Raw genomic sequence first — 16,947 nt, 5'->3', positions numbered from 1 at the left:
CTGTAATATTTTAGTGATGAATGTCTAAGATAACGTTAAATGAAACACAGCCCCTTTTTAAGCATATGAACAGACTACCCACCCCTCAGTTCTATCAATAACTCTTCACACATTAGCTTCTACTGTTCGAGCTGTGGCAATAGTAGAAGATATCATTATGTACACCAAATATAGAAGAGATTACTATCTATACCTATAGATTACATCTATATCTATAACGTATGTTAATCATCCAATTTATTTGAAATTCAGCATTTCGAAAATTATTAATTATGGAAATAATTTTGGTAAGAGATGTAATTATTAGTAAGAATAGAGATAATGATTTTCTTAGTACCCTCTGGAGTAAAGAAGTTGATGCATTGAACATAACTGCCTTATATATAATCATAAATAGCAGTGGAAAGATTCATTTATAGAACAGAAAGGGTGTCAATTTGTAGATTGTAGATTCCAACCAGTTTGACACACGCACAACACTGCCAACGCCCTTCTTGCAGAAAGGTGTTGCTGAAGCCTACGTGAACAATAGTTTTTCAAAACATTGTTATTCGAGGAGCTATTCACAAGTAATTGTCAATAAGGGCCTGTCTATTATAAACTGTAGGATGTTGAACAAACTAATGTGGCAGTTTTCTTGACAGAACCTCTCAATAACAAATACCTCTCAGCAGCGAATTTTATCTCGGGATAATCGACTTCGTTATACAGAGGTTCGACTGTATTTTCATTTTCATAGTATTGCTTTTCGTAACATTGAAGGACTGATGAATTTCGAAGTATTTTCTATTCTGGTTGTGAATATAGATGTTATTGTGGAATGTTGAATATTATTGTTTAACTTTGGGCTCATATATTCTATTGGTATTCATGATAAATTAAGCTTAGTAAATATATTTTGTTCATTTATAGTGGTTTTGTATAGAATAATTATTGAACTAGCGTAAGTTTTAACTTTTGACTTACTGAAGGACAAAGTCGTTGTCCGTCTGTTTGTATGTTCTACAATAACTTTAGAAAGAATTGATCAATCTTCTCAAATTATGAACACGTATTCTCCGAACCCTTTTACAGGTCAAGTTCGTTGGACAACAAATTTACTCACTCTTTCGTCCTTTTTCAGGATATGAAAATAACATTGAAAGTGCATAAGAAAAAATTGTTATGATCTATCATTTGGTCAGCTGAAGAATTCTTTGCATGCAATTACTACAGTTTTTTCATTCATTCATTCGTAACATCATCTGAGCTTATTTGGGAGCAAAGTTAGTACACTGTCTACTAACGTTTATTTGGGAGCTATCACACACGCTGACATATGATTTTAGCTGGTTCATTATACTTTACAACTTTTGTATCAACAAAATGATACGGGTTGATATAATTATCAATTTGCGGTTTTGGCTATTCATTTTCTCTTGGAACTATGTATCGAAATCATGTATCAAACATTTAAAAAAATGATTTTGGATCCATATGAGTGTCAAAGATGTTGAAGCGACAGAGTAATATTTTTAGAGTAATTTTTCATTTTAAATAACATTCCCAATGGAAACTGCTGTCAAATTATTATTGTAAGAGAAATATTTAGCAGCTTTATTAATTTTCATAAACTCTGTATAATCAAAAGTTGAGGGTTTCAAAGATTACAATGCAAAACAGTTCTTGAGCGAGTTCTCTGAACCACGGGGGTCACAAGTTCATACAGATAGAAAAAAGATAAATTCTTTTAACCGTATATTACCATAATATGCTAGAATAGTATCAGTAGTTATTAGTAATTTTTCATATAGTAATAGCTAATAGTAGGTTATAGTATTGTAAAAATAATAGACTATTTATTATTTGATATAGCCTATTACTAAATAAGTTTCATAGAATGTGTTAATTATTTATTATGCAGATTTTTATATAATTTGCATTCATCAATTCCATTGAATTGAATTGAATTTTCAATCTGGGATATATTATATCACACACTGTCAACAAATTTATTACTTTATATTTCTTTACTATGAAATATATTATTGAAAGGAAATAAATTATGGAGGTTTCTGTTTTCTTTGTGATCTATTCATTATTTGAGTTCATGAATTTTCTACTCAGAAATAAATATGGCTGTCTAGCAAGTAGTCAAATAGAAAAAAACATGAAATATTTTTCTCTGTATACCCAGTTTCTAGTAAGTTACAATTAATCCAGAAGATATAAAGAATAATTTTATTTGACTTTAATTTTTATTAATGGACTAATCATATGAATAGATGGTATGGTGATTTAATATTAAATTATTTGATTTGAAGTTTCACTTTGAATTGAAAAAAAAGTATAACAATAATTGATGGAGCCTCAATTTAATCATTGATAAAAATTATTCTGGAAGGATCTCATTATCAGATTATTTGTCAATGCGTAATAGAATTGACTCATTTATTTATTTATTTATGCATCCATAGAAATAAAATAATTCCAAACTTATTATGAATTATATTGGAAAAGGAACAACAGCTTTTATGTTGATATCAGCAGCATGAGATAATACTGAGAGGGAAATTATGGAGTACTGTAGTATCACACAGAAAATATATTTTCCTTTCTCCTCTCTGAGAAGTTACTATAGGTACTAGTGTGTGATTCACTGTATGGTGTGTGTGCGCGTGTGCGTATGCGCTTCATAAAATTGAAAAGACAGCAGAGCAGAGCAAGCCGATCATCTACTAGTAATATTGGATAATTGCCAATCGTGACTTGTTTTTATTTTGTTGAATGTGGATGTGGAATGACAATGGTGTAGCAAGGGGAGTAGGTGACAGAGTACTACAACTGTTGGAGGGGGATTTCTGGGGGAAGGCCTGTCGATGGTACTGATCTCTCGTAGCGAGTTGAAGAACTAACTGTTAGTCACCCACTTTACCCCCCTCCACACCAACTCAATACTGCTGGTCACCCATTTAGCCCAACATTAGTTGAGTTCTCTGTCCTCTTCTCTGTGACTGTAGTCACTAGTCATCAGTGTACAATATGTCAATATCATCATTTGACAAATTACTTGAAAAATATAATAATTCATGTCTCATTTTTGTACAATTATATTATAAATTGAGTTATTTTACTGATCAGTAACTTACAAATTTCAAGCCTAACCCTCACTTACCTTATTTTTTTATGTTGTTATGTTAACCACATAAATAGCCAAAATGTTTTTTAGTATACCGGTATTGCGGTATTGTTTCACCATATACTTTACTTAACTATGAAAGCTAATTTTCAACTTGAAATTTCAATAAAATATCACATCGATGCTTTGGGCCTAACCGTTTCAGCAAGCAGCAAGTCAAATTGAGTTCAAGCTTCAAGATCAACAAGGAAGGAACCCATTGCTTTGTTTATGAAGGAAATAATTTAGTTGAATATAGAAACAAGTAGAAAAATGTAGAGAGACAAAGCTGGTAAGAATGTTTTAGGCAGCGCTATAGTGAGGTCCACGTTATAATGGCAGTGGATAAAGATATAATAGCGATGCCGATTCTTTGCATTAATTAATTATATTTCTACACTGGCAAAAACATAATTGGCATCGTTGTGGACCTAGAAAAGGATAGTACCACCGGCTTTGTTAAATGATAGATAAGGATAGCAAAACCGAAGTCGATCAAATACCGCCATTATAACGTGGAGGTGGACCTCACTATAGTATCAATCTTCAAAACGTCAGGGACCTATAGTGAGATCCACGATATAATGACAGTGGATTGAGATGGGAGAACAGCGTTGCCGATTCTCTGCCGTGATTAATTATCTTTCTACATTGTCAAAAACAGATTTGGCATCGTTGTGGAGCAAGAAAAGGATAGTACTACCTGCTTTGTCGAATAATAGACAAGGATAGCCACACCAAAGTTGATCAAATACTGTCATTATAACGTGGACCTCACTATAGTGTATATGCTATATATAAATTGATGACGTTCTACGTCGACCAACGAGCTAAAATATAGTAAACCATAGAGCAGCTGTTGGTGTGCTTTCAGCGCTCTCAATGTGTTACACGGCGAACTAAGGGCAGCCATGATAGAGAGAGGCAACAAGAGCCTCTATTGCCAGTCTGCCACTGCAGGAATAGGTGTGTTTTTGTAAATTAAATTGATTTCTATGACTAATTATTATATTTATGATGATGATGGTATTGCAAACTTGACTGGAATAAACTATAGACATCAGCTTATATTATATGATCATGTTAGGCCGGTATTAGATAGTAATAGTATTAGACAGTAACATGAAAAAAGATAAAAATATGATTTCGTACAACTTATTTCATAATGATTTGCATATGACAGAAATATTACCGTCTAATACCGGCCTTAGTTTGTTATTTTTTTGACTATCATACTTTGCCTTCTTGTTTTCAACTTAGAGATAATGTAGATAAGTACTGTATAAGCTGGTATCAAAGAAATGTCTTCATAAACTAGTTTTTTCGAATTCCCTACTCAAAATAGCATAAAAAATAATCTAATTTCTAAAATCATAATTTTGCAGTTACGGTATGGCATTTCAACTTAGTAGAGCACTTGTACGGCTAAGCAGTATTAACACTGTAACTTGGGCTACATTAATTTCACCAAGGCTTCAAGTAGAGCAATTCAAACAATTAATTTTATGGATGCATAACAACTTTTATACATATATTTAAAATGCTCAATGAAAATTTAATGCAGTATTTATTAAATATAACTGATTTGCACCTTGTCTTTTATGCAAGTTTCCATTATATCAATAGGGCCATTCAAATTTTCCGCCGCTTCTTGCCTCTCTCTGTCATGGCTGCCCTTGTTCGATTCGTAACAGGAATAGCGGCCACTCAGCCACTCTATGGTTTACTATATTTTAGCTCGTTGACGTCGACCGAATGCCTATAGTGAGGTCCACGTTATAATGACAGTATTTGATCAACTTTGGTTTTGCTATCCTTGTCTATCATTTAACAAAGCCGGTGGTACTATCCTTTTCTAGGTCCACACCGATGCCAATTATGTTTTTGCCAATGTAGAAATATAATTAATTAATGCAGAGAATCGGCATCGCTATTCTTCTATCTTCATCCACTGCCATTATAACGTGGACCTCACTATAGTGATGACGTTTAATACTTTTGCTTACAACGTCGAACGAGTGGTTTGTCGTACTAGTGGGTAACCACCGTAACCTCCCATGAACACAATCATTGTTCCCATTTTGTTGTTCGTAGTTCGTACTTCATTGCTGTTAAGTTACTTGTGGAACTCTCACATTTCATGTAACTGGATCCTCAAAGTAAGTACTTGATTACAATTTGACATGTTATCTCAATAATATATTCCATTCAAGGAATGCTGAAATATTTGTAGCAATATGATTTATTTCAGTTGCTCAAACATAACCTCAAAGCATGCGGTGTTTTAAAACTCCTCAATGTTGTAAACTCAATAAGTGTTTATTCAATAAACATTATGTTGTGATGATCTCCTTCATATAAGTTTCTTCAACTAGGTATTGAATATTGTGGCAAATTACTTTTTCTTACTTCTGGTGTCTTCGCCACGGTCCTTGGATCGCGGCATAATTTTCAGGTGGACTCGATCACGTCTTTCGATGTTGGAATGTGTTTTCGTTTACACATTCAGCCACAGTATAATATGGTCTCAAGAGGTACTGTTTCATCTCCTTAAGGAAGTGTGGATATGAGTGCATCATTGACTTGTGGTCCTTTGGCAGGATGTTGAAATAGCGCGAGCCAGCATAGGGATAGGGGTGTGCTTGAATTTATGTAGCCTATGTTGCGGAAAGTCAATATTCGACTTCTGGTGTTACAATTATTATGTCTGCCACTACGGAGTGCAGGATTCTGTCCGGTAGTGAGAACTATTGTTTCCATAAGATATAGTGAGACCACATGGAGTATTTTATTTTTAATATATAGAGGTTTGCAATGTTCCCTGAAATCCTGCCTCAAGATAATCCTTAATGCCCTTTCTTGACAGCGAGTATTCTGTCTATACAGTTCCTTGTCGCAGATCCCCATGCTTTTGTTCAGTTGAAAGATCAAGCCAGGTAAGACATGTTTACACCAGTCAATTACATGGTTGATATGTTGATTATTATTACTCTGACATGGGAGCATAATGTTTACATGAGTTTCGTTAGGCTGTTTAGGGTTATATAACTCATGTGAAATTAATAGTCATGAGCTCTAGTTACTCATATATCGTGGCCTTTTCATACCGATAGGCCCCAAATATACGGGTGGAATAGACGTAATAGGCCTATTTTCCCTCGTTAACAGGATATTGTCTCTTATGAGAAGCACTATTCGAGCGGAATTGTAGGTTATGTAACGAGAAAAATGACGTGACAGAAATTCCGCTAATAGTGAGGTCCACAATGGCTGTGGAGAACGATAGGAGACCAGAGTTGCCGATTCACTGACATGTGTAGAGGATAGCTGATACTGGTAGGCTAGCCTATATCTGATGTAATATTAACGTTTCATTATTGTTTAAAATAACCACTTATATTTTATTCGTCGAGAAAGTATATTTTCCAATGAATAAATAATAAAATTTAATATTTTGTTAATTAATTATATTTCTACATTTTCAAAAAACCGATCTGGCAACGTTGTGGAGCTAGAAAAGGATAACGCTATCTGCTTTGTTGAATGATAGATAAGGATTGCAACACCAATGCTAATTAAATACTGTCATTATAACGAGGAACTCACTATATAATATAGTTGAGGCTAAACTATATTATTTATAGTTCAGTTACAGTGAGAGGTTCTACAATCTATTCTACAACCATAGTGTTTATAATTACCCAAACTATTCGAGAGATTCATCTCTTCTTAAGTTGTCTCTTCATGATCAATATAACTTCAAAAACTTGAAACTTACATTTTTCGGGGTCAAAATTTCACTTTCCACCCTTGTATTACTGTAAATGTATTTGCAATGAACATTAACTACTATTATTGAATCAGTAATAGAGAATATTTCCGAAGTTTCAAAAACAGATCCAATTGAGAGCTGTCAGTCCATTTTTCATGGCTGGAGCGTCATTGGAAAAAGAGAGAATATGTACTGTTTGCAACGATAAACATGCTTTTTCCACCATATGCCAAACCTAACAATAATTGAAAAGCGGTGTATCTCATGACTCATTAAAGGTACAGAAAAAATTATATCAGTCTCGTTGTAATGATGTGTAGTAAGAGAGTATATCTATGATGGCAATATCAAAGTGACGACACTAGCCGCGTGCTTAGAGTCGTCGCAACTAGAGCACATAACCTATAAATTCATTGATTCAATGATTCATTAGATTTTTATGTTGTATTAATCAATTAGAAGTCATAAGCAACGTCAAATACATATCACAGAGTGGTCATAAAAACAAAAAACGTACAGTACATTGATAAATGAATAAGATTCAATATGTTTTGCAGTTCAATTGTAGGAAAATTCACTTGTTGAAAAATCAATAATATGGTCTTAGAATCAGCCAGTCTACGTGACTTTTCATTGTGACTACAGTCTTTACATTGTGACTACGTGACCACAGTCTTTCCACGTGACTTTTCATTACTGCTGGAAGTCTAAACCCTAGTGTGAGCTATAAATTCAAAGGCTTGATAGGGATATCCAAATGTTCTCCTCTTCTAGTGTTGTGTGTTGATGTTACTTCGTTCCTTCCAACTATCCATATTCTGTAGTACACAGATGATGAGATTGAATATGTATAGATTAATAACGGTCGGTATCTTCACATTTATAAATAAGAGCCGGCAGTGATCAAGATAACCTGAATTGGATATTGCTCTAATTGTTTGGTTTTTCTGTAAAAGAATTTTGTGAATGTGTTTGCTATCACCATATTAATTAACCACATTATGATATAATAGTCTGAAAAACAAAACAAAATAAGCATTTCTAAGATACTTTTCAGTAACAATATCCTTCAGTTGCCTTAATAAATAAATTACTCTGGAATACCTGCCTGAATTATAATAATTGATGTGTGATTCCCATGTCAATTTATCATCAATCATTAAGCCTGAAAAATTAACTGCCTCAGAACGCCTTTTTGGAATCTCTCTAAGACTTAGGGATGGAAACTGGGTCTTATTTTCATTTATGAAGAAACTATTTGCCCTAAACCATCTAAGCCTGAGCCATCGTATCTCCTGTCATTGGGTCCAGGATATGTGCTCGAGCCGCACGGCTAGAGTCAGTGAGTATAGAATGTATCATTCTATGTTACACTGGGTAGAGTCGTCGCTAAGGAATTGTACCTATAGTAAGATCTCACCCCTACAAAAGAAGATACTGTTGATCATTAACTCTTCATCCCGGCTTCAGCCACACATAATCTGATGATATTAAGGAGAAATAATCCACGCCTCTCTTCAACTATTCTAGTTCTCCGATATAGTATAGGTTTTGAGTATAGAACTTGTGACTTTGTGTAAGATTTTAGTAAAGTTTCTGGTGCAATTTTACAAAGTTTTTCGGTTTGGATACTGTCAAGTTATCTATTCTCTGTCAGAAAAATCATCAGCATAATAATAATTTTAATATCTAAATTGAAAAATTTCCCCAGGATTTTTTTTATTACCTACAGTTCAAATTATGAAATTGTTCATTTCAAATTTGGTAACAGATGAACTCATGAGATTTTGAGGATACATTCTTCACGTTATTATATTATAAGAATTCAATAATTATCTTTTCTGAAAACATTAATTTGTGAAAGAAGTTTTCAAAAAGATGACTCAAAAACTTCTCAAATTGAATAACAATATTTAGACGATTTGAGGCAAAATTAGGAAATAGAAAAAGTTTCGAGAACACTCTTTCCTCTTTTCTTTTCCGACTATTGTATTGTTTGCTCTATCCAGTAAATAAATAACTCATTAATTGATATTTTGAGAAATATCATATCTCAAAACGTTATAACAAAAAGAATCCTAAGATTTTTTTCATTTTATAAATTGATAGTATTCCAATCAAAAAACTTCCCACTAGTAAAAAGTTCCCAAAAATCGTGGACACAGTAAAGTTATAGTGATGAAATCTTACCCGACTGGAGGCAAATTTAGTCTTGGGTAACAACACCCAATGCGAGTATTTCAGCTGAGAAAACTGAAAAAATTTACACACAAATCATGGAGGATGTACTGCATATATAGTAAATTTTATTCATCAGTATTTTCATGTAATTTTTATAACTCTATTTTAATTCTTCCATTAATATAATCTGTATTTCTGTAAAATGCTAGTATTAATATTTTAACCGTAATTAGCTGAATTTAAATATAAAGAAAAGTTTTATCTAAATATGCAACTAAGACTTTTATAGCTGCCATTCCGTGACATCATCATTCAAAATATGGAACTCTTACTTCTGAGGGTATTAAATATTCCCCTGCTTCTGTACACGAAATAGATGACCTATGATGATGAATAGTTTCAGTTTGTCTTGAATTGTAGAACACAATAATAATTATTCTCTCTTCCGTATGTTTCGAATTTTTTTTCAATATTGTATTTTTTCATTTGAAAAATTTCACTTGTGTTGCATAATTGTGTGTTTTAATGTATTTTTACTGGTGCTTTTATTATATTTTTGTTTTCAAATCTCTCCTTGTTATCGTTCATTGGAGTTTAAAGAGAATATTTTCTCAAAACTGAACAAATGTAGAAATTTGTATTACCAGTATTTTTCAAACGAAAATGATCCAACTAAATTTACACACATTCATTATTGCTATTTTTATTTTCTCATCTCAACTAATGTATTTTCTATTAACGTGTGTTCTGAAAAAAAATAATGTGTGTATTTTTGAAAAAAATTTAGATGTCGCTGGAGGATCTAGGACAGCAGGCGTATCAGAGGGCGGAAGTTTTTGGAGACCATAAGGGAGCGGTAGAAATATTAAATAAAGCTATAGGGAAATACCCAGACGATGAAAGACTTTACAACAATCGATCATGCGGCTATTTGAAATTGGGGCTATTTGAGCAGTAAGTACTAATACCGTATTGAATAATTCTCTTTCAACTTTTTGTTTGGATTGATCTTAGTCGAGTGGATTAGAAGCGGGTTAAATTGTACAGTACTTATTCGAAATCGGTAGGAAGTAGGGAAACTGCAGAGTAACTGATTTCCATTTATTGGTATTGTATTCTACTTTTGGAAATACAGTATTACTTTTCTATGGAAATTTCATCCCACTTTTGAAGATATTACTTTATTGTCTGCATTCACTGTTTTTATATTATCGATGTTAGAATAGATTGTATGCTCTTTTCTTTGTCAAGTTATTCTACTACATACCCAATACCTATATTATTAGGCTCTTTGTCTTCTATGTCTGTTCAAGGTACAATTATTGTTGAAATACTAGACCAAATATTCTATAACAACATTCCCTACAATGTGACAGTGTGCAAAATAACTTCATAGGCAAATTCATTCTTCAAATTATTACATGATGCTTCAATTTATTGATATGCATGGTTCGATCATGAGAAAAAGGTTGAAATTGTATCGACAGCCAACCTTATTCTCGTAAATTTGAATAACCTGTATGTGTCGGAATCGAACTATATCATCTAGTCCAACATTAGTAATAATATTCAATTATTGAGTTTTACTTTACAGGGCCTTGGCAGATGCTACATATATGGTAAGGAAGTTCCCAAATAACGTCAAGTCGCACTTCCGCAGAGGAGAGGCACTACTCTCCATGAAAGTGAGTGAAACTTTATATTATTCAGTTTTGAAATACTTATGCATTCAGTTACAATTTATGAATAATTATGACAAAAGTTGGGTCATGAATGGTTTCAACCTTTCGCTCCAGATTACCTGATGATAGGACTGGACTTACAGTCTGATTTAAGGGTTTTGGTGGCTTATTCATCAGTTAGCCATATAGGTTTAGTAATTAGTGGAATTTTCACTTGTAGTTATTACGGATATAAAATATAGGTTCTTTGTGTTTAATAATTAGTCATGGATTAATTTCATCTGGTTTATTCTATAAGTCCTAATACAGAATTATTTCATTTCATGATATATCACTTATATTTTTGCATAGTCATTTTCGCCTACAACGTTAAATTATCAAGATGCTGAAGATATTCCTCTTCAAACACTATGACTCAGGCGTTATGATGTTTTTGAGATGTGCCTTCTCAAAGTAAGGGGTGAACAGAGATTCGAGTTCGAGGTGGTCTCAACTCAGCTAAGTAATCGATCTAGTTTTTACTCTGTTTTCCGCTCAAAAACACAAGGTTTATGTTTATGATTGGAATCAGAGTTTACTCCTCAACCATTATTCCCTGTTTGAAGAAATAATACAGATATTTTTCTACTATTTTTCTTCTAAGCATATAAGTGAATGTGTTGTGTTATTCATTGCAAAAAAATAAAACTCATAGAATCATGAATTGTAAACTACAAATAAAACTTGAAACGTTTCTGTTGTGAACTGATTGAAACATTCAACTCGAATGTATTGGCCATTCTTCAAGTAGCTGGATAAGTATGAATTAACTTTATCTGAACGCTCACAATGAACGTTTGCATTTGCTGGTGGCGTTCAGTATGGGCAGCGAACGAAAAGTCACAACGTGTTCCTTTGGCTCTTACCAGATTTTTTCTGGTCCTTCCAATGTGATCATCATAACCCAATGTTATGCAGATCTCTTCACTTGGAAACGTAGTCTGGTATTCCTTATGGTCTAGTGAAGTTTTTCTCACTGATTAGACACATATTCTAGACTTGTCTGATTCATCAAATAATTTGGACAAATTCTCAATCCAATAGCTTATGGCGAAAATTTACAGAATTGTCACTGCTGGAGTATCTGAATGGAGGCGTAAGAATATCAGCACACGTTTCAGGTTCTCATTGGGTGACAATATCTGGCTACCTGAACCATTGATAAGGATAAAAATAGATATACTTATGTATCCTTTCTTGAAGATACAGATCATATTCTATCCTTAGAAAGTGAATTGTTTCAGGAACAAAGCGTTGTTCATAAGATGAAATCTATGAATATCTTTTCTATTATATAAAATCCAAAAATGTATTTTGAATTTTATTATTCCATAATAAATAAATTTTATATTTTATTAACGTTTTAAGTTTTGTTTTCCAGAAACCAATGGAAGCTGAGAAATGCTTCCAAGAAGCACGAAGATTGGACCCCAAGAACGAAGAGATACTTCAGAAGTTAAGGGATGTCCAAACAGACCGATTGAAGTGTTTCAACGGTAAACAGTGGCACATTTGGCACGTTCATAAGGCCATCGCATTGGCCGAGTTTGATATGAAGGTGAGTTCACCTATTTTTGAGTTTTTCTAATGACCAATCTTAAATTGAATTGCTAATAGTTGTATGAAATGTCAGTTCACTATCCTCTGTTCGAGCCAGAAGAATGACATTTTTACTGAGTTTCTCTTGATCTCACTTTATCTATATTTCTACTATGTTAATTGAACGAGCATAGCGAGTTCCTACTTTTCACTTGAGGCACAAGTCGTCAGTTTGTGGGTTTGTAGGTTTGTGTGTATGTTCAACGATAACATTCGAATGCTTCCATAAATCAACTTCAAATTTCCAACACATATTCTTTGAACCATTAAACAGATCGATTTCGTTGGACAATAAGACCGAAAGTATGACTCGTATTTGATAAATTATAACACAGTAGTCATTGAAGATAGAGAGTTCGGACTTGTAGTATAGCTATCAAATGTGTTGCCTTAGCAACAGTTCTATGTTTGTGAACACATTAATTGCATTGATATTGGTTCTTGGCTCGATAACTTGTCTTCACTGCATGGTGCCAGAAGTGATAACAATATAAAATATTTTAAAAATAGAAGAGAAAAAGATCCTGGAAAAGAAGAGGAAGATGACGTGGATATCCGAGTGGGTGTGTCACAAGCTCAATATCAACGAGATACGATCGTTATTGGAATTCCAAATACTAGTTTGTCAGAGAGGCTACAAATGGACGACCAGCTTACTCTTGACAAATCTATTCAGGCTAAAAGTATTGAGAGTTAACAAAAAGTTGTTCAAGATCGGGGAAAATTGTCACCAGTAGATGTTATATTTCGAAATATTATAACTTAATAATAGTAAAGGACCAAATTTTCATTCGCTCAAATAGCTGTACTGCTGCCAATGTGAAATGTTATGATTGCAACAAAGCTGTTTACTCTAGTAGATAGAATAGAATAGAATAGAATGACTGCCTTTATTTTATACCTGGGAGGGTGAAGTTAGGGCGCAGTAGGCCCTCTCTTACACTTAACTCTCCAATACAATACTAAATTATAATTTAACAAGCAATACTCAGTAAAATAAAATAAAACAAAACTATATTTAAAATGAAGAAAGTAAAAAAAATTAATAATAATAATAATAAGTGGAATAGTTGAATAAACTTAAAAGTAGAGCATTCTTAAAATGTAAAATAACAAAGATCTCTTGGGAAATAAATACAAAATTTATGACGGAATATATCATAGATAAAGGAGCTATATTTCTTGTCTCTGAATATATGGATAGGATCGACGGATATGGATAGGATGAACGGATAGGATCGAAGAAGCAAAAAATAGCAATATGGCTACAAACCTTACAAGCAAGATGAGAAAATAAGGAAATTGATAAATACTTCTAGCATGAAATTAATTAATTTTGAGAGAGAAAAAGAGTATTTTTTTATATGTCTTTAGAGTTTACTTTTAAAGTTGAACTTGATTCTCTTAAAATTACTCTAAAGAAATTAATTTTGAGACTGAATGAGTGAATGTATCAAACTATGAAAAGTATGAAAGCATTAAAAGAAAGCTCACACACACACACACACACACACACACACACACACACACACACACCAACACATGCGCCTGACCAGCCACCGCTGGTCCAACACAGTGGTATGATGCATGATTCCATACCAACACAGTTGTATGATGCACCCCCCGCTAAGCCCAGCCACCCCCACCACCCCTGATCCACCGGAAGACAGCCGCGCCGAACCGACGATGACCCTCAATGCGCTTCAATTCAGCCGGCAATGAATTCCACAATCCACAAGCTGTCACAAGGAAGGACTTGTTGAACATGACTGTCCTGTGAGTTGGGAAAGCCAGCAGATGGGAACCATGCCGTGTACCACCCCGACCGATATCACTCAAATATTGAAAATCCTCTGCAATATACTTAGGTGTTCCAGTTTTCAATGTCTTATGCAGAAAAATAACAGCATGGAGTGCCCTACAATCATGCAGCCTCATGAGATTAAGTCTGTCAAAGTATTCAGTCACATGGTCATCACGTCTGAGGTTGAAGATGAAGCGTACACAGTAATTGTGGGCACGCTGCATCCTCTGTAAAAGTTGAACTGTCATATCAAGAGTCACAATGTCACACTAGTTAAAAATTGGAAAAATCAAAGTCTTGACTAACATAATCCTTGTGGAGAAAGGTATACAGTCAGCAATCTTCTTCAAAGTCATAATGCCCGCAATGACTCTATTGCAAGTCAAGGTCACATGATTTGTCCAGTCCAAAGTCTTGGTCATGGTAAGTCCTAAATTTTTAGCATCTGAACTGTACTGCAATTGAACGTTGTTGATTGTAATGTATGGTCCATTTGAAAAGTCAAGTGTGTTCAAGAGTCTTGAGTAGCCAAACATAATTACCTTTGATTTTGTCTCATTAACTTTGAGTCCATTATCTGTAGACCATTCAATAACCCTGGCCAAGTCAGCATTGACCTCCTCTACCACAATGCTGAAATCATTTTAGTAGAAGTGTTTGTAGATTTGTAGGTCGTCTGCATAAAGGTGGTATTTAGAAGTAAGTAAAGTAGTAGTCACGTCATTTATGTAGATGCTGAACAGCAGAGGACCCAAGACCGAACCTTGAGGAACGCCACCTCACGCCAGCCCGAACACGCATCCCCGACCCTCACTTACTGACATCGACCCTTCAAATAAGACCTTACCCATGCCATAGTGGAGTTGGAAAAGCTTAAGCTCCTTAGCTTATAAAATAGATTAGGGTGGAAAATGCTATCAAAAGCCTTGCTAAAATCTATTAGAACTAAAACTGTTAGCTGCCTTTAATCCATAGCCCTGCGGATATCATCAGTCACTCTCAGAAGGGCAGATGTGGTGCTGTGACCGCTTCGGAAACCTGATTGAAAATCACTAATCAAACCAGATCCATGAATATATCCGCTCATCTGAGAGTGAACAATGATCTCAAGAACCTTAGACAAGACAGACAATAAACTAATGGGCCTGTAATCAGAAGGAGAGATGGGGTTAGGGACCTTGTTCAAGGGAATCACAATTGAGAGCTTCCACTCATCAGGAAAAACAGATGTCATGAGGGAAGTGTTGATCAAATGGGTGAGGAAAGGAAGGATCAAAGGTAAGAGGATTTTCAGGAACTTGATTGGGATGCCATCTGCACCAATAGCATTACTTTTTATTCTACTGATTGCTAGAAATACCTCTTGCTGAGAAACTGCAGAGAAGTAGAAATTCTCATTTGGATGAATGTCAGGAAGGGAATTGAAGTGGACATGGGCTTGATCCAAACTCACAGGTATATCAGTGAAAAAGTCATTGAGGTTGTCAAGCGAGTTGGCTACAGTCGGCACCTGCCTCTCCTTACCAGCTCCAATCCCCCTCAAAGCACGCCATAATGATGATGATGATGACCTCTTAGATGAAATCGAGTTGCGGTAGAAACCAGCTTTAGCATTTCTGATAATTTGTTTGCAAGAGTTTCTTAAATGCTTATATTGATTATAATCATGAGGAGTCTTGGACTGCCTTGCCCTTTTACACCAATAATCTCGATCCCGCATCAGCCGCCGGATCTCGTCCGTGAGCCACGGAGCAGGATCTCTGGTAACTCTGCTGTTTTTGAGAGGAACATGTTTATTGAAAAGGAAGAGTAAATTGCTATTGAGTAAATCTAACATAAGGTTTACATCATTAGTATTGAAAATGACATGCCAGTCAAGATTAAGTGTATCATTAAACAGATTAGAAAAGTTAAATAAATAAATAAATCTTTATTCTATGACAAGTACATTACAGAATAACAATAATCAAATATTGAATTCAACAAAAAATGCTTAGTGTACAGTCAATGAATACAATACTGTTTGCTAAAGAGTGAACTTTGTCTGCAAACAGGAGCATATCTCACAATTGAAAATAAAATAGGGAATTCGCTTAGCGTACACACATGAGATATTATAAACTGAAAATAATGGGAATAAAATAATAATGATAATGAATATGAATGATACCAAATAGTAAATATAATAAATAATTAAAACACACACACACACACACACACACACACACACACACACACACACACACACACACACACACACACACACTCATACAACATGGAGCTGATTTTGTTAAATCATAGCTTACACCTTCCAATGGTGTATCAAAAAAAAAGAAGAACGAGTGAATAAAGTTCAGATTAAAATTCCAAAAAGATCCTCAATCTCTCCCGGTGAACGATTCATCAACCACAATCTTAATCTAGATTTAAAAGAAGCAATACTAGCTACATTTTTGACTTCAGTGGGAAGACAGTTGAAAAATTTCGGGCCCAAAAAAACGAAGCTCTTCTGAAACAAAGTACAATGAGAACGAGGCAATGTTATGAACCCCCTCTCAGCATTCCTAGTGTAATAGGGTAGGCCTACATCAGGTCCATGGTTACCACTTTTCTTATAAAATAGTGCCAGAACCTTGAAGACATACAGATATCTCAACGGCAGGATGGATCTTGCTTTAAAAAGTGGGAATGAGTGGACCCGCCCACCCTCACC

General features: G+C 34.4%; 1 protein-coding gene across 1 annotated transcript in view; it reads left to right on the top strand.

Annotated features, from left to right (window-relative positions):
• Positions 1 to 5,183: 5,183 nt before the first annotated feature.
• LOC111059040 overlaps positions 5,184 to 16,947 on the top strand; it is a 39,397-nt gene continuing 27,633 nt past the window's right edge. Inside the window, exons 1-4 of the mRNA XM_022346639.2 lie at positions 5,184 to 5,316; positions 9,898 to 10,064; positions 10,705 to 10,795; positions 12,213 to 12,389. Coding sequence (XP_022202331.2) covers positions 5,215 to 5,316; positions 9,898 to 10,064; positions 10,705 to 10,795; positions 12,213 to 12,389 — 537 coding nt within the window. The 5' untranslated portion in view covers positions 5,184 to 5,214. The remainder of the gene's footprint in view (positions 5,317 to 9,897; positions 10,065 to 10,704; positions 10,796 to 12,212; positions 12,390 to 16,947) is intronic.

This window comes from Nilaparvata lugens, chromosome X, assembly GCF_014356525.2.
Source record: "Nilaparvata lugens isolate BPH chromosome X, ASM1435652v1, whole genome shotgun sequence".
NCBI lineage: Eukaryota > Metazoa > Arthropoda > Insecta > Hemiptera > Delphacidae > Nilaparvata > Nilaparvata lugens.
Note: the sequence above shows the minus strand (reverse complement) of the source record. Positions and strands in the feature narration are given on the sequence as shown.